Here is an 18,066-nt window from a genome sequence, read left to right on the forward strand (position 1 = left end):
GGCGCTGGAAAATGGCTGAAGCGGCCCCGGGCTTTCTGGAGCAGCTCAAGTCCTGCATCGTGTGGTCCTGGACGTACCTGTGCACCGTGTGGTTCTTCCTCGTGCTCTTCCTGGTCTACATCCTGCGGGTGCCCCTGCGGATCCACGACAACCTGAGCACAGGTGAGGCCGCGGCCCGCGCCCGCCCCTCCCCCGCCGCCCAAAGTTAGTGCAACTCGCGCGGGCCCGCGATGGCGGGGGCGCGCGGGCCGGGCGCGGGGGCGCGCAGGCGGGGGCGCGCGGGCCGGGGGCGGCCTGGGGGCCGGGGCGCCGGCGCCGCGGAGGAGCGGCGGGAGGAGCGGGAGCGGCGGCCCCCGCAAGTGTCCTCGCCGCCGGGCCCGGGACGCGCCCTCCAGCCGGCCGGCGCCCCCTCGCGTCCGGGATGGCGGCCCCGGCCCCGGGCCGCCCAGGGCCGCGCAGGTGTCCTCGGAGGGCGGGCGGGCGGGGGTCCCCGAGGCCCCGGGAAGTGTCCGAGGAGGCTCGGCGGGAGGTGATGAGCGGCGGCCCCCCAGGATCCCTCCCACGCGCCGGGCGATTCACACCCATACACTGGGAAGGAGGGTGACAGTCCTTTAAGTCCGGAAATAATTGTGGATTCGAGGTAGATGGGCCTTAAAAAAAAAAAAAAAAAAAAAAAAAAAACTTAAAAAATTTTTATAGTAGGCTGGGAAAGTCTCCAGTCCTGAGTTGTAAGATTTGGACACCTGTTTATGTGTATCTCCTGTCTTGTGGTCTCTACAGACTCTGGGAATCCAGGTCTGGAAGAGTGCTTTCCTGGGGAAGTAACTTTGGGGGGAGAACGAAGGACACTTGTAATAATGCGCTCGTTCTGTTAGGACTTGCTTTTGTAAGTTGCTAACCTTCAGCATCTTAATCACTTGGACTTGAACTTGTTTCTGTTTATGGTTGTTTCCTGGTATCCCTTGGATGGTAACCCTGGGAGGCAGATAGGATTCTGCACCCAAGAATTCTCAGTCCATTACTGGTCATTCTAGAGCCTGGCTTTCTGGCGTCCCACCTTTTAGGGTGGCTCTTTGTCACAATACTGCCTTCCTTACTTTAGGCAAATATAGCTTTATGATACCTTCCAGTCCCAAGTTTTTTATACTTTCTAATCTAGTACTTAAAATTTTTTTTTTTTTTTAATTTTTGGTACTGGGGATTGATCTGGTCCCAGGAGTATTCAACCTCCAGGCTACATCCTGGCCCTTTTAACTTATTTATTTATTTATTTATTTACTTATTTATTTATTTTTGAAACATGGTTGCAAACCTGCAATTCTCTTGTCTCAGTCTCCCAAGTATTGGGGTTACTAGTGTGTGCCACTGCACCCAGATGATAAGGAACATTCTGTATGTGTGTGTGTGTGTGTGTGTGTGTGTGTGTGTGTGTGTACCTGCATGTGCACACATGTGTAGTGCTAGGGATTGAACCCAGGGCTGTGTGTGTGTGTTTGTATGTATATATATATAGATATAAACACACATACATATAATGTCTTTATTGGTAAGTAATATATCTACCATACTTATGTAATATATATTATATGTAATATATTTATTGGTAAGTACATTGCATTTTTTCCCTTAGAATATTCATTGTGGAATTTTTAAAAATGTGACCATTTCTCATTAATGCATGTTTAAATTATTTATTTCAAAACACATTTATGTACTACGTTGGCTTAAACTAGGTTAAATAATCGTCCATGCATGTAAGTGTACATGCACACACAAGTGCCACATACCAGTGCTTTTTACAGAACAGACAAGAAGCAAAATACCTCCTGGGAAAGGGTGTGGATTTCCAGGATGACAGTTAGGGATTCCTCCCAGCAACTTTTCATCTAGCATTTCTTTCTCACAGAACTGCTAGATGCCTGTGGAGGCATTTCTCATTTGGGCTTATAAGCTATAGAGACATTTTTGAGGAGGAGCAGGCCATCTGGGCTGTACCTCACCAGACGTATGGTAGAAGTAAGCAAGCCTGAGGCTTTTCTCCCAATGATTCTGGACTTCTGTTTTCAGAGTGGTTTTATGCACATTTTACTCATAAAGAAAGCTAAAAGACGCATGCACAGAATATTCACCTCTCTGCTATCTATGAGGATGCAGCGAGGAGGAGAGACTTTGGCATCAGGTGTGAGGTAATGATGGCAGTAAGCCACCCCAGAACAGATTAGGCTTTTCCAAAGGCATTGACAGACATTGGAGGCCTTTTTTTCTTCCTTTTTCAGTAAAAGTGAGAAATTCTAGTAGGAAGACTGCCAGAAGATTCAGTTGCTGTCTACTGAATTCCCTCTTTTCCTTGCCAGTTCCTTGGGAACAATTTTCTTCAAGTTATTGAGGAGGAAGGCTCAGAGAGAAAGACCTCCCTAGCTAGCATCCCCTCTAGGTGAGGCAGGAATTGCCCTCCCATGGCCAAACTTGACTTTTCAGGGAGTGTTGAAAGGGTTCTGAGGGAACTCATTTTGTTCACAACTCCTGTGCTGTGTGCTCTTTCTTCCTGTTCCTGGAGAGGAGCCGTGGGAGGCGCAGGCCTTCCACACCATCACAACTAGGCAGAGCCAGGGCACAGGCCCAGCTTGGCACCTATAGGAAGCAACATAAAAAAATGTTCCTAGTTGTTCTTGGCTATCTACTTGGCATGTTCTCGATATCTTGATTATCTATGACATTTTAAAATATTTTTAACTTCATTTGATTGTATTTTGTGGCAAATGTGCCTGACTTGATTTTTGAAGGAAATTCACAAATGCCTCTTATGTATAGGATGCTGTGGCTGGCGCTGTGATGAGAAAAGATGTGCAAGTGTGAAAAACTGACACTAAATAAGGATTTTATAGCATGAGTTCATCTTCTCTTAATGCAAGATGGAGTGGGGCCGATGGGGATTTCTCTTGAACTGAATCGGGGAAAGTGAATCTGGTGCTGAGTTTGGGGTGGAGAAGGGTAGACTTCCAAGCAAAGGCACATAGATGTGAAAATGCAGATGAGATTCAGAGAGCTTATGAATCACTTGGAATTTATAATTTTTTTTGTGGGATTGAAATTTGGGGTGTTCTACATCTCAGCTCCACCCTCAGCCCTATCTTTTTATTTTGTTATTTTGAAACAGGTTCTCACTAAGTTGCAGAGGACCCTGCCAAGTTGCCGAGGCTAGCTGTGAACCTGAGATCCTCCTGTCTCAGCCTCCCATGTACTGGGATTATAGGTATTAACCATGGCACCCAGATACATGGAGTTTAACTTAAAATGATAAAAGAAAAGGAACTTAACGAACAGCCATACCTTTTTAAGTTCTTGTATCATGTGCAGTTTTCCAAGAAAGGATACTCTTTTCAGGGTATAGCTTAGTTTCATTATACTATTTCTCTACTCTCACTAGCTGGGTTTGCTTGGTTTTCATTGCACTGAGCCAGTGTCATTCAGGGTAGGGAAACAGTTTAAAGAACTCCACAGTATTCGGTTAGACTACACAGAAAACTTCACAGAGGCAACAAAATCTTATAATGAAAAATGAATTATAAAAAGAGAAGCTATACATATTAGGAATAGCACACACTGGTTAACTTTGATAATTTTTTTTTTTTTTGGTCCTGGGAATTGAACCCAGAGGCATTCTACCTCCAAACTACACCCCATCCCGATTTTATTTCTTATTTGGAAACAGGGTCTCACTAGGTTGCTGAGATGAGAGCCTTGCAAAGTTGCCAAGGCCAAGGCTGGCTTTGAACCTGCAATCCTCCTTGTCTCAGCCTCCCAAATACTGAGATTTTCAAGCATGCACCATCATGCCCAGCTTGATTATTGATTTTTGATGTTCAGTCCTTGAGCTGGATAGGAGAGTGTTATTAATTTTGCCTTTCTGAAAATAGGATGACTTTTAACAAGATTAAAAAATACCACAAATTTTACTAGTTGTCAGTTTTCATATGAATTATTGTCATGAAACAGTGCTTTCCAGGGAACAAAACCTTAATTGTAGATGGGAACATTCACGCAGTACATAATTCAGAAAAACAATAAGTAACTTTGTCTAAAATATTTAGCATGATAACTTATTTTATAGAGTTATATTGATAGCAATTTTTTTAAATCTACCCTGTGTTTAAGGATTTGTTTATTTTGTGGCACTGGGATTGAACCCAGGGGCATTCTACCTCTGAGGTATTCCACTAGCCCTACTTTGTATTTTTATTTTGAAACAGGGTCTCTCTAGGTTACTGAGAGTCTCCCTAATTTTCTGAGGCCATCAGAACCTGCGATTCTCCTGTTTCAGCCTCCCAAGTAATGGGATTCCAGGCATGGACTACTGTGCTTGGCTGCTTAAGGTTTTAGATGTTGCATTTGAAACGTCATGCATGATATACCTCTTCTTTTTTTTTTTTTTTTTGGTGGTACTGGGGTTCCTGGAAGCCCTTCTACCTCCGGGCTACACTCCCAGACCTATTTTTTACATTTTCATTTTGGAAACAGGGTCTCCTAAACCAGCGCGCGGCTGGCTTCGAACCTGCGCGATCCTCCTGTCTCTGCCGCCCAAGCGCGGGGATTACAAGCGTGCGCCACCACGCCCGGCTATACCTCTTCTTAAAATATGTATGTACCTTTGGTATGACTGAATCAAACAACTTAAGTGATTGTCCAATTCTGCTTCCAGAAATGCAAGTTTTCAAAGACCTTTAAACTCCTATTTTAGAGCCGGGCTTGGCGCACGTTTGTAATCCCTGCGCTTGGGAGACTGAGACAGGAGGATCACACAGGTTCGAAGCCAGCCTCAGATGGCTTAAGAGACCCTGTTTCCAAATAAAATATAAAAATAGGTCTGGGAGTGTAGCCCAGAGGTAGAAGGCCCCTGGGTTCCATCCCCAGTACCACCAAAAAAGTAAAAAATAAAAAAACTCCTATTTTATTCCTTTTGAATAAAAAAAGTGATAAAATTGCCTGGCCTAGGCTTAAAGATCTTTTATTATAAAATATTTTATGTTAATTAAGATGTCAAATACAAATGCAAAAGTCATACTGTTGAAATTATTTAGCTATAACTATGGGTTATTTTTTGTTTCATTATTTATTTATTTTTTAAAATTAATTTATTTTTTAAATTGGTGCATTGTAGTCATATATCAATCACATTGGAGTATAAGACTTGAGAGGATATACAAGCACACATCATCCAATTAGCCCTCATCCAGCCCCCATCCCATTCCCTCCCCCTCCCTCGATCCCATGCTTGTTTGGTGATTAACTTTGATACATGTGTTTATGTACCTCCTTCATTTTAAAGAGGCTCCGTCCTCCAGTATTCCATACCCTCTGATTGGTCACATTAGTTGCTTCACGATAGGGCCCTTTCTATAGCTCAACCTCTTCCTGTTGTCCCTTTCCTCCTAGTTATTGCTGATTAGGGGAAGTGTCTGATTTACATTTTCTGCGATATTTCTCTGTGCATGCTGCGTTGCAAGTACCGATCCCACTCTTGACGGCCCCGTAGTGGCCTGGCTACTCAGTGGACTGATCCAGATCTCGCTGGCTCAAGCTGCGGCCTTGCCTCATGGGAGGCCCCGGTTCTGGTCTCGCTGGCCCCCACACCGGCCTAACCCCTCAGCTGGCTTCGATCCAGGCCTTGGAGGCCACAATAGTGGCCTTGCCTCACGGCAGGCTCTGATGCTGGCCATTGGCCCCGGCACCGGCCTAACTCCTCGGCAGGATTCCGATCCTGGCCTCGGAGGCCCCAGCACCGGCCTTGCCTCACGGCAGGCTCTGATGCCAGCCTCGCTGGCCCCAGCACCGGCCTAACCCCTCGGCAGGCTCTGATCCTGGCCTCGGAGGCCCCAGCACTGGCCATGCCTCACGGCAGGCTCCGATGCCGGCCTCGCTGGCCCCAGCACCGGCCTAATCCCACGGCAGGCTCTTATCCTGGCCTCGGAGGCGGCCTTGCCTCACGGCAGGCTTCAATGCCGGCCTCGCTGGCCCCAGCACCGGCCTAACCCCTCGGCAGGCTCTGATCCTGGCCTCGGAGGCCCCAGCACTGGCCATGCCTCATGGCAGGCTCCGATGCCAGCCTCACTGGCCCCAGCACCAGCCTAACCCCTCGGCAGGCTCCGATCCCGGCCTTGGAGGCCCCAGTACTGGCCTTGCCTCACAGCAGGCTCCGATGCCAGCCTCGCTGGCCCCAGCACCGGCCTAACCCCTTGGCAGGCTCTGATCCTGGCCTCGGAGGCCCCAGCACTGGCCATGCCTCACGGCAGGCTCCGATGCCAGCCTCACTGGCCCCAGCACCAGCCTAACCCCTCGGCAGGCTCCGATCCCGGCCTTGGAGGCCCCAGTACTGGCCTTGCCTCACAGCAGGCTCCGATGCCAGCCTCGCTGGCCCCAGCACCGGCCTAACCCCTCGGCAGGCTCTTATCCTGGCCTCGCTGGCCCCAGCACCAGCCTAACCCCTTGGCAGGCTCTTATTATGGGTTATTTTTTTTTGTGTGTGTGTGTATGTGGTGTTTGAAAATGATTGTTCTCAGCCAGGCGTGGTGGTGGACGCTTGTAATCCCCACGCTTAGGAGGCTGAGACAGGAGGATTGCACAGGTTTGAAGTCAGCCTCAGCTACTTAGTGAGGCTCTCAGCAACTTAATGAGACCCTGTTTCCAAATGAAATATAAAAAAAAATAGGTCGGGGAGTATAACCTGGAGGTAGAAAGCCCCTGGGTTCCATCCCCAGTACCATAAAAAAAAAAAAAGAATAAAACAAAACAAAACAAAACAAAAAAGAAAATGATTGTTCTAAGTTGGGCTTGGTGGTTCACACTTGTAATCCCAGTACTTTGGGAGGTTGAGACAGGAGGACCGCAGATTCGAAGCCAGGCTCAGCAACTTAGTGAGGCCATCTGAAACTTAGTGAGACCCTGTTTCAAAATTAAAGAATAAAATAGGACTGAGGGCGTAGTTCAGAGGTTTAATGGCCCTGGATTCCATCCCCAGTACCACACACACACACACACACACACACACACACACACACACAAGAAAATGATTGTTCTAATTTCTTTTAAGTTTGAATAATTGTGTTTATATAAAACAGAATTTAAAAATACATATATTAGTTTTTATTGGCCCATTGTAATTATACATCATAGTGAGGTTCCTAGTGACATAGAGATACATGTACACAGCATTCATTGTGTGTGTCCCTCTGGGCCCTTCCCTGCCCCACCTCCAACACCCATAGATAAATGAGATTAGCCAGCACAGAAAGTAAAGGGCTGTGTTTTCACGCATAATGTGGCCTCTAGAGAAAACCTGAGAAACAAAGAGGATTTCAGATACATGAGAGTAGACACTAGTGGAATTGGGGAGGGGACTTGGGGAAGGAGTTATGGAGGAGAAACTGGAGATTTGATGATGGCTTTAAATTTAATGAACATCCTGGAATTGTCCTCTAGAGGGCTTGGTTGCAGTTTATATGTCTTTTTCTGCTACTGTGCCTATTGTCTAGAATGTTCTCCCCTATCTATAAATCCCATGAGTCCTTTTAAAGCTTTTCCTGCTGCCTTCTGATACCATTAACTGAAGGTGTGTTGGCAGTTTTTGTGTTACGTGAATTGTGGCATGTGTATGTACATGCCAATAATTTTGCGCATGCATGTCTCTTTATGTGTATATATGTTTCACTACTTCTTTTAGGCTCTAGCTATTTGTCTTGCAGTGTAATTCCTTGTACATAGTGGGTCTTTATCATTCACTGGGTGAACAAATCAGTTATTATGCACATGGTGAGTGGGGATTAGAACACTAGAATTAGTCACATGCATTACTGAGCATGTGTCCTACCTAAGTCAGAGGGTGTCACCAAAACTTACATTCTCTGATGGGTCATCCATAGCTAATTCATGGTGGTCCAGTTTATGAACACATAAAAAGACATTTATCTGATGATTGTCAGCTTTGATTTTAGTCAAAGCTACATTCCACATGCCTTAGTTGCCCTTACTTACTTTTGGACATTTTTCCCTCAGTCATTCATGAAGCAGTCTGAACGATGCCCTCAGCCCACAGTTTCTCTGTGTGTAAAACAACAGCTTTACATCCCTTAAGGTTTCTTCTGTCTCTGTGTTCTGTGTGATGTCTTGGGATGAATTCTACCAAGTGCAAAGTATACCAGCAATCAAATACGTGACATAATATGTATGTTTTTTCTAGTTTTGACTATTCTTAGTGTTTGCAACTTGAGATTTCACGTGCTTCCTTCAGTAGCTTTCTATTGCATTGAAAATTAAATGGCTTACAAAACCTTGAATCTGAACTTCCACCTCTCTTTTCTCCTGTTGACCACCTTTCACACAAACTGGGGTTCTTTTTGTCTTAGCCCGGATTGTCCCTGCCACGTGGCCTGTGCACTGGCTGTCCTGTCCACCCAGAATGCTTTTCCAATTGATTTTTGAATGGCACTCTTCTTGACATGTACATTCGTGTCTCTGCTTCAATTCACTTTTTTCAATTCCATTCTTTCCTTGTTGACCTTATCTAAAAATGACTACCCTATCACTTTATCACCAGATTTCAATTATCTGCATGGCAATTAGCACTATTTGATGCAAGTCTTGTCTATTAATTTATTGCCTTGTCCCCTATGTGACTATAAACTTAGTGAGAGTGGGGACCTTATTTATTATGTCATGTCTATTTTCCTATGAATCCTCAGGACCTAGAACAGAGAGTGTCTGGGCTTAAACACATGCTCAGTTTGTATTTGTTGAATGACTGAAAAATTATGTCAGTTGGTTGTAGTCACTCAGGAGTAACACTGTCCTTGAGGAAATAATTTGGAAATCTACCATATAGTTAATTCTTAGGAGGTCGAGAATGTCTTTACTGACTTTAGTAAAATTAGAAATGTTTATTGATGTTCCAGACTCTTAATACATTTTGATTCACTCTTTAGGGGAAGAATTTAAGGAAGGCTTTTCTTCTACTTCGTATTATAAATTTAAAGAATGTTGAATCGGAACTTAATAGCTTTGAAAGTCAATTTATGTGATAATCTGGTATTTCATAGGCAGATATTTACAGAGTTAAGTACCTTATAATATCAGTAAGGATGGAAAGTTGGGTTATACCAACATGGGAAAAAGAAATGACTGTGGAGGATAGGAGTAGAAGAAGGAGTTGGCTGAGAAATTTTTCTAACCTATATTAGCAGGCATAATGAAACTTAACACACAGAAGCATAACTTGATGCGATTAGTAATATTTCAACACCATTTTAACTTCATGTGTTTGTCTGTTCCCTTCTCTAACTTTAAGAACTATTCATAAGGTTATATGAGAAGCCAGAATGAAAATAGTTTTAGCATTATGGAAATTTTCTTTATAGTCCATTTTCTTTACAATTTTTTTATGTAAGGAAAATAAATACAACCTGTGGTGAGATAGAAGGAAAATTAGATTTAGGATTTGAAGACTTGTGTTCAAATTCTAATTTTTCATGTGTTTGGTAACTTTGGAAAAATTACTTAGTAAGACTTTGTTCCTATTAGCATTCTCATAGCCATAATCTAAATACCTTACCACATAACTTAGAGGAAAGATTTATTTTCTCATAGTTTCAGGTTCAGTCCATGTGAGGCCAGGGATTGTGGATCTCAGGCCATGGGGTGGGAGGAGAGAGAGGGAGAGAGAGAGAGAGAGAAAGAGAGAGAGGGAGAGAGAGGGAGAGAGAGGGAGAGAGAGGGAGAGAGAGAGAGAGAGAGAGAGAGAGAGAGAGAGAGAGAGAGAGAGAAGAGAAGAGGAGAGGAGAGGAGAGGAGAGGAGAGGAGAGGAGAGGAGAGGAGAGGAGAGGAGAGGAGAGAGAGCGCGCGAAAGAAAACATGGGCTGTGGCCCTCACATCATGGAGGCCTGAAGCAAGAGAGAGAGAGTGCAGGGAGGAGGAACCATATATAGCCCCAAGGACAACTCCCCAGGCACCCACCTTTCCAGCCACACCCAGATAAATCCATTTTAATGCATTTATCCACTGCTGGGATTACAATCCTCATGACTCAACTATATACCAACCCTAAATATTAAAAATTATCTCTTTAGGGGTCATTTTATATCTAACTATAACGGACTCTTTCCTTATTTATAAGACAAGATTATTTTTAATCTTCATTTCACAGGCTTATTTTGAAGTCTTTAAGCAAGATAACATTTAACATTGATCACTGAGCATACACATATTATATACCTTGTTGTCCTAGTCCATTTCATTTTCTCGCATCTGTGTTCACTTATTACTTAATTGACTGGTTAGTTTATTGGATCACTAAGAGAAATAAGTGCCTATAAAACTGAAGCTATATTATTTCTGCCAGTTATTTGGACACATGATCTCATGTCAGTTATATTCTTTTGGGTTCTTACATTTGTTTTCTGTATTGGACAATTAGCATCCTCTAATATGCTATCTTGTTTGCTAATGCCTCCAAGTGTGTTTTGATTTTTATGAACATAGACTATATATAGAAATCACATATTAAAATTAAGTTTGAGTGTAAATCTAGTGATAGGAACTCAGGAAGGGTGAGTTCTTTTATGAGTCATTGTGCTGTTTGTTTTATCATTGATTATTAGACAACCTGGACTTGTTCACAAAGTCTGCTTATATTCTTTAATGTAGCTGATATTCTCTTTGTACACGTGGAATCAAAATTGTTCAAAACAAAATGAATACTGTTGAGATACTAATAGCCCTAGCAATATAAATGAACACATTAAAAGTGCATTTTAATGTGAAAGCAGCTTAATTTATGAATGAGGATGAGAACTTCATGGGGACTCTCACAGTATTTTTGGAAGAAACTGTTTTCTTACTATATTCAGAAGCACTTGAGACAAGAATTGAGACTTTTTTTTGGTGGTACTGAGGTTCCTGGAAGCCCTTCTACCTCCGGGCTACACTCCCAGACCTATTTTTTAATATTTTTATTTGGAAACATAGTCTCTTAAGCCAGCATGGCTGGCTTCGAACCTGCGCCATCCTCCTGTCTCCGTCTCCCAAGCAAAGGGATTACAAGCGTGTGTCAGCATGCCCGGAAAGACTTTTTTTTTTTTTTTTTTTTTTGGCGGTACTGGGGATGAAATTCAGAGGCATTTTACCTAGAGCTACACCCCCAGCCCTATTTTTTTTTATTGTTTATTTTGAAACAGGGTCTCACTGAGTTGCAAAGGACCTCACAAAGTAGCCGAGGTTGTCCGCGAACTGCAAGCCTCCTGTCTCAGCCTCCCGAATGCTGGGATTACAAGCATGCAACACCATGCCCGGCTGAGACTATTTTTTTTTTTTATCTTTGCATTTCTATCATGTGGCAGTTGCCCATTGACAATACCTGAAAAAATGGCTGTATGACTGAGTGCAACCAAGACTTTCTGAGACTGATGGCACTGGTGGTCCATATTTCATGTTATCACTGTGGTATTCAGCTTTTTGTAACTGTGACCAAAATTCCTTACAAGAACCACCTAGAGGAAGAAAGGTTCATTTTGTGTCATGCTCAGCAGGCGCCAAGGCAAAAACATCATGGCGTGGCAGAGAAAGACTCTTGGGTCACAGTATCCAGGAAGCAGGAAAAACACGGGGATGCAGGTAGGAACAGATAGAGTTCCCTAGGCCACGTTCCCAGGGACCTGCTTCCTCCAGTACCGCCCCAACCCTGAACCTCGCTGTACTGGGCACCATGTTTTTAGAACATGAGACTTTGGGGGCCATTCCAGATCCAAGCTCTCTTAGTTCATGGGGATACTGTTAATTCTCAGCACTCAAGACTAAGGTTATCATCCAGTTTCACAACTGAAACAGATTCTCCTGTGGAAGCTGGCAAAAGTTCAAAGACAAGGGAAGGAAAAGAGCATGTCAGTGTGTTCAGAGGAGGCCATGGCCAGTGGGGGAACTAATGGAGAAACTAGGCGAGAAACATTTTGGGGAAGATGAGGTAGTATGGGCAGACGTGACTGGACAGCTGGGTCAAGAGTTGCTAAATGATCATGGAGATGTGGGTCTGGAAGAGCGTTGACAGAAAGGGTGTAGCTGGACAAGTACCACAACTTAACGGGCACTTACACATCTTAAATAGCCTTTAATAGACACATACTCGGACACTGTACGAATATTTGCATGGTCGAAATATTTGCCTTCCAGCTTGGTGATAGAACTATCCTTTGATGAGAGCACAGCTTTATATGAAATGGTTACATGAACGAGAAAGTGTTTTTTAGTTGTAAAATCTTAAGTCCAAGGCATTATAATCACTTGTTTCTCCAGAAGCCTATGTACTGTGGGCCTACCTCTCACAAATAAATAACAGGTTAAGATGTATAATGGGTATCCGGGCATGGTGGTGCATGCTTTTAATACCAGTACCTGGGAGGCTGAATGAGACAGGAGGATCCGGGTTCACGGCCAGCCTTGGCTACTTAGTGAAGCACTCTACAACTTAGTGAGACCCTGTTTCAAAATAAAGAATAAAAAAATAGGGCTGTAGCTCAGAGGTAGAGTTCCCCTGGGTTTAATTCTCCAGGGGGGAGGAAATATATATGATCTCTTATCCTGGATATTTTTTCTAAAATCATACCAGTCAGAATAATGGGATTTTGACTGTTTGGAATCACACTACTGAATGTTTGTTGTGTTCGTCCTTATTGTATTTGGGACGTCAGTGTTTGAGGTGAGGATGTAGCCTAGTGGTGGGAATACTTGTATAGCCTGTGAGAGGCCCTGGGTTCAATTCCCAGTCAATCTCAATCTCTCTTTCCCTTTCTTTCTCTTTCCTTGTCTCCCCCCGCCCCTCTCTCTCTCACACACACACACAGACAGACACAGATTTCAATGAAGATATCTATAAAGGGTTTTGAATTTTCCGAAGACAGAAAATATGTAATAAAACTCTTTTTGGTATTTCAGTTGTGGGACATTTGCTCATGTGTTACTCTTGCTCGGTCATTTAAATATAGCAGGCATTCCTGTGATACCCAATGTGCTAAAATAAGAAACCGACAGGCCCAGTTAGCTTTAGCAGTGTTTTCTTAGCTGTGGTTGTGGCTAGAAGAATCGCTGTTTAATTTCAGTTACTAAATCTTTCAGCAAAGTAAAGGCAACATTTATCTGATGAGCATATTTTTCCCCTCTGAGTTTTAGGAAACTGAAAGTGTACTAGTTACATTCATAATCTGTGGGGAACTCTAACTTTGTTTCTCAAGTTGATCTCCAAATCTAATATAAGATCTCTGTAGGTGTCAGTCTTTCAGAAATTTTAAGCAAGCCTGTAGAGAGAGGACTTTAAAGGAATCTTAGGTCAGTGAGCAAGGCCTAATTCTTTTTTTTTTAAACTATAAAAATCTTAACAATTTAACATAGCAACAGCAGTAAAAGAACTCTGAGGCATAATATAGTCTTAGAAAAAAGAAGTAGGTTTTATACATAAGCAGTTTGGGCCTGGCTTTATGTTCTTTAGAGACTTTTTTGATATGGTCTTGTCTTGAAGTTAAAAATTGAATAACAATAGACACTATATCCTCTGTCAGTGTTTTTCACTTTCTAGTCTGCTTGTTTTGGGAATAAGAGATTGAGATTTACTTCCTTTCCAAATTGGTTTTTCTCTTTTATATGATAGGTGCTATTTGATGAGCATTCCAAGTAGAATTAATAAAATAATTCTATTGTAGTGTTTTGTAATTTATTACATCCACTTGACTCAACTGATTCTCTTTCTGTGACATAAAGTGTCACATAGTAAGAATTTGTAAAGTGTTACATAGGAACAGTTGCTATGACCTGGTTTATACTTTTCCCTGGAGGGGTGTGTGTGTGTCTCTGTGTCTGTGTGTGTTCCCCCGCGCGAGCGTGCACACATAGAATCATCCTCTAGTATTTTTAATTTAAAACAATTAAACAAATTATGCTTTCCCTAAGTTCAGGCTCAAGTTGAGATTATGGTTTAGAGAGAAATTTTTATTAGTTTCTGTATGTTCCAGAAATGTAATACTTGACTGTTTGCAAAATGGCTCTTTTAGGAAAAGGTGTTTTATTTTTTTATTTATTTATTTTTCTCTTTTTTTTCTTTTTTTTTTATTGGTGCACTGTATTCATACATCATAGTAGGATACATACTTTTGTAGACATACATGCACACTTTTCCCAGTCAGCCCCCACCCAATCCCCACCCCATTCTCTCCCTATCCCTCCCTCCCATGCTTGGCTTAGTAGTTGACATCTAGTATTATGGAAATTTATCTAAAATTAAAAATGATAATCTCACATAACAGTTTCATTTGTCTGATACCAAGCTTTTGATGACTTAAAGATAACATTTCAATATTTCTTTTTGCTTTCTTTCTTACCAGAGAATATTTTTTTCTATTTTTTAGGTGAAACTATCATATATTTATATATTTATTTTTCAGAAAAAAATCTATCCTAATATGGAATATGGAGTCTAGGTACCCAAAACGATCTTGAAAAAGAACAAAGCTAGAAGATATATATTTTCTGATTTCAAACCATATAAAGCTACAATAATTGAAACAGTGTAGTACTATTCTAAAGGCAGATATATAAACCATTGGAGTTAAATAAAAGCCTAGAGCTAAATTCTTCCCTATATTGTCAAGTTATTTTTGACAAGGTTTCCACGAACATTTGGTGGTGGAAATGATAATATTTTAACTAAATATTGTTAAAAAATAATAATTACATGGAAAAGAATAAAATTGGACCCTTACCTAATCCCATATACAAATATTAACTCAAAATAGATAAAAGACCTAAATATAAATCTTAAGACTATAAACTTTTAGAAGAAAATCTGGGTCATAAAACCTCACAACATTGAAATTGGCAGTGATCTTGGTTATGATTTCAATGGCACAGGCAACAGAGGAGTATACAGACTCCCTAAAAAATAAAAAAAAAAATTGTATATCCAAAGACAATGTAAACAGAGTTAACAGTTACTAATAGAATGGGATAAAATATTTCCAAATGCTATATCTGAAGGTATATTAATATTCCAACTAGAAATCCTAAAAATTAACAACAATAAAGGCAAACAATACCATTTAGAGATAGGTAAAAGACTAACATAAATAATGAATCTCCACAGATAACCAATCTTAATTGTCTGTTGGATGGAAACTCTTGTTTCTCTGGTTCTGGTGTGTGTTACCTATTTCTTCTTTGTAGTTAATCTCTTTGAGTATTTTCTCTAGTGCTGGTTTTGAAGATATAAATTCCTTCAGTTTCTGTTTGTCATGGAAGCTTCTTATTTCTCCATCTAATTTGATAGAAAGTTTTGCTGGGTAGGAAATTTTTGGCTGGAAGTTGTTTTCTTTCAGAGTTTGGAATATGTTACTCCAAGCCCTTCTGGCTCTCATGACTTGGTTTGGGAAGTCTGGAGTGATTCTAATTGGTTTGCCTCTGAATGTCACTTGGTCCTTTGCTTTTGTTGCCTTTAAGATTCTCTGCTTGGCTTCCACATTGGTCATTTTGACAATTATGTGGCGTGGGGATCCTCTTCTCCGATCCTGTCTAAAGGGAGTTCTATAAGTTTCCTGGACCTTTGTATCCACTTCTTGCTCTATGTTTGGAAAATTTTCTGCTATTACTTCTTTGAAGAGATTGTTGATCCCTTTGGTTTCACTTTCTTTTCCCTCCTCTATTCCAATTATTCTTAGGTTAGCTCTCTTAAAATGGGCCCATATTTCTTCAATATCAGATTCCTGTTGTCGGATATTTTTTTCTAGATTAGAAACTATGAGTTCATTTTTGGATTGCTCATCTTCTAAGAGCGAGATTCTGTTCTCCATGTGTTCTAATCGGTTGTTTGTGCTTTGAATTGAGGCCTTTACTTCATTAATTGCATCCTTTATCTCTTTTTGGCTCTCTCTGAGTTCTTTTCGAAGCACCTCTATTATTTCTAAAGTTATTTTCCTGATTTGATCTTCTAGAAATCTCTGATTTTCAGTTTTATCGGGTTCTGATGTTGTGGGGTTGTGGGCATTCATTGCTCCAGTATTATTCCTCTTTCCCATGATTTCCGATGTTTGTGCCTTCCCTGGGTTCTTCCCTTGGGTCACTATGACTTCCCTTAAGGTGTTCTGGATCTCGAGTCAGTAGTATCTCGGACCCCACTACTCCTTTACTGGGTTTTATCACAGAGTCTCCGACCCAGAGAGTCGATAGAGGCTGCTTTAGACTGTGGGAGGTGCCAGGTTGCACGTTCTCCTATGGTGTGATATCTCTGCTACCGCCCCTCCCCCACTGGGTCAAGTCCCAGGGAGTACAGTACTGGGATTTCTCCTCTGTGGCCCGCAATTTGACTCACTGTTCTTGAGTACGCAGATGTAGCTGTACTGGCCTCGCTGAATTCGCTGCTGCTGCCGCCGGGGGCAATATGGCGCTGCTGCTACGCCCTCGGCTATGGGGCTGGCGTTTTTCTTCTTGATTTTGATTTCTACTCTGAATCCCTGCAGCGTGTGCTGAGCTCGGCCACTGGGAGCTTTAGATGCTCTCTGCGCGGAGAAATCCCGCCTGGCTGTTCCGCAGTGGCTCACCTTGGCTTGCTGTAGCCATCCTGTGAATTTGCCGGTGCTGCCGGCAGTATGGCGCTGCTGCCGCGTCTGCCGCGGCCTCGGGCGCAAGGCCAGTTATCTCCTCTGTGGCTCTGTTCTCAGTCCGCTTTCTCTCTGGAGCCTGGTGATTTTTTGTTTCACTGGTTTTGGTGTTTTCTGGCTATGAAAGGCGCTGATTTTGTGGTAATGGAGATTTGTTGTTAGCGGGGCTCTTAAGCCCCACTTTTCTCGGTCGCCATCTTTCCGGAAGTCAGGTGTTTTAAATTATACTCTTTACACAAGAGATGAAGCATGAGAGGCCAGATTATAAACTTTAAATATTAGAAACTAGTTTTTCAAATATCTTCTTAAATTGAAAGTTGTATATATATTATCAATAAGTAAATATCTGAAAAAAAATATTTTTTGGTGGTACTGGGGTTCCTGGAAGCCCTTCTACCTCCGGGCTACACGCCCAGACCTATTTTATATTTTTATTTAGAAACAGGGTCTCCTAAACTAGCGCGGGGCTGGCTTCGAACCCGCATGATCCTCCTGTCTCCTCCTTCAAGCGTGGGGATTACAAGCGTGCGCCACCATGCCCGGCTGAAAAAATAATTTAAAAAATCTTATAATGCCGGGCGTGGTGGCGCACGCTTGTAATCCCCTTTCAGCTGGACATGGTGGTACACATTTGTAATCCCCGCGCTTGGGAGGCAGAGACAGGAGGATAGCGCAGTTTCAGAGCCAGCTGTGCTGGCTTAAGAGACCCTGTTTCTAAATTAAAAAAAAAAAAATGAAAATAGGTCTGGGAGTGTAGCCTGGAGGTAGAAGGGTTTCCAGGATCCCAAGTACCACACACACACACACACACACAAAAAAAAATTATAACAAGTCTAATCAATTGTAGCGATTCATCATCCTAAGGAAAACTTTTTCTGTTTTTCGTATAGTATTTAAACAAATTCTGTTTTGAGAGGAAAAGTATAGAACTGATAATTTATCAGTTAAGTTTGAGCAAACATATGCAGACATTAATTAATTTGAACTATAAAGTTACCCCTGAAAGTGTTTTGGTTTTACACTGACTTATTTTTTTATTGCTTATCTACAGAAAATAATGTAACAATTTCTGAATGCTTTTAAAGGACAGTTCAAGGAACTATGATTCTTAAAAATGAGGATTTTGATTTTTACCATGAGAGTAAATGTAATGGGGGAAGATAAATAAAATATTCAAGCAAGAAAATACAAACAATATGCTACCATTTGGGCTAAAGAAGACCTAAATTCAAAGCTTGCATGAAAACTGGCCAGCTGCTAAGAGAAAAAAGTAAAGATTTACTATTGCTCAGTCCAAAGAGAAAATTTAAATAATATTAATAATAATAATTTAATATTAATAAAATTAAATAATAAGTATAACAATTAGCAGGCTGAGACAAGCAGA

At 41.9% G+C, this 18,066-nt stretch overlaps 1 protein-coding gene across 5 annotated transcripts in view; it reads left to right on the top strand.

Moving 5' to 3' along the window:
- Window positions 1–11: 11 nt before the first annotated feature.
- Window positions 12–18,066, top strand: part of ST7 (suppression of tumorigenicity 7) — a gene marked incomplete at both ends in the record, with an annotated part of 268,515 nt that continues 250,460 nt past the window's right edge. For all 5 annotated transcript variants that reach the window (XM_080700959.1, XM_080700960.1, XM_080700962.1 and 2 more), the window contains one exon: window positions 12–162. In XM_080700959.1, the coding sequence (XP_080557085.1) occupies window positions 12–162 (151 nt within the window). The remainder of the gene's footprint in view (window positions 163–18,066) is intronic.

This window comes from Muscardinus avellanarius (genome assembly GCF_963383645.1).
Source record: "Muscardinus avellanarius genome assembly, chromosome: 9".
In the NCBI taxonomy this organism is placed as follows: Eukaryota; Metazoa; Chordata; class Mammalia; order Rodentia; family Gliridae; genus Muscardinus; species Muscardinus avellanarius.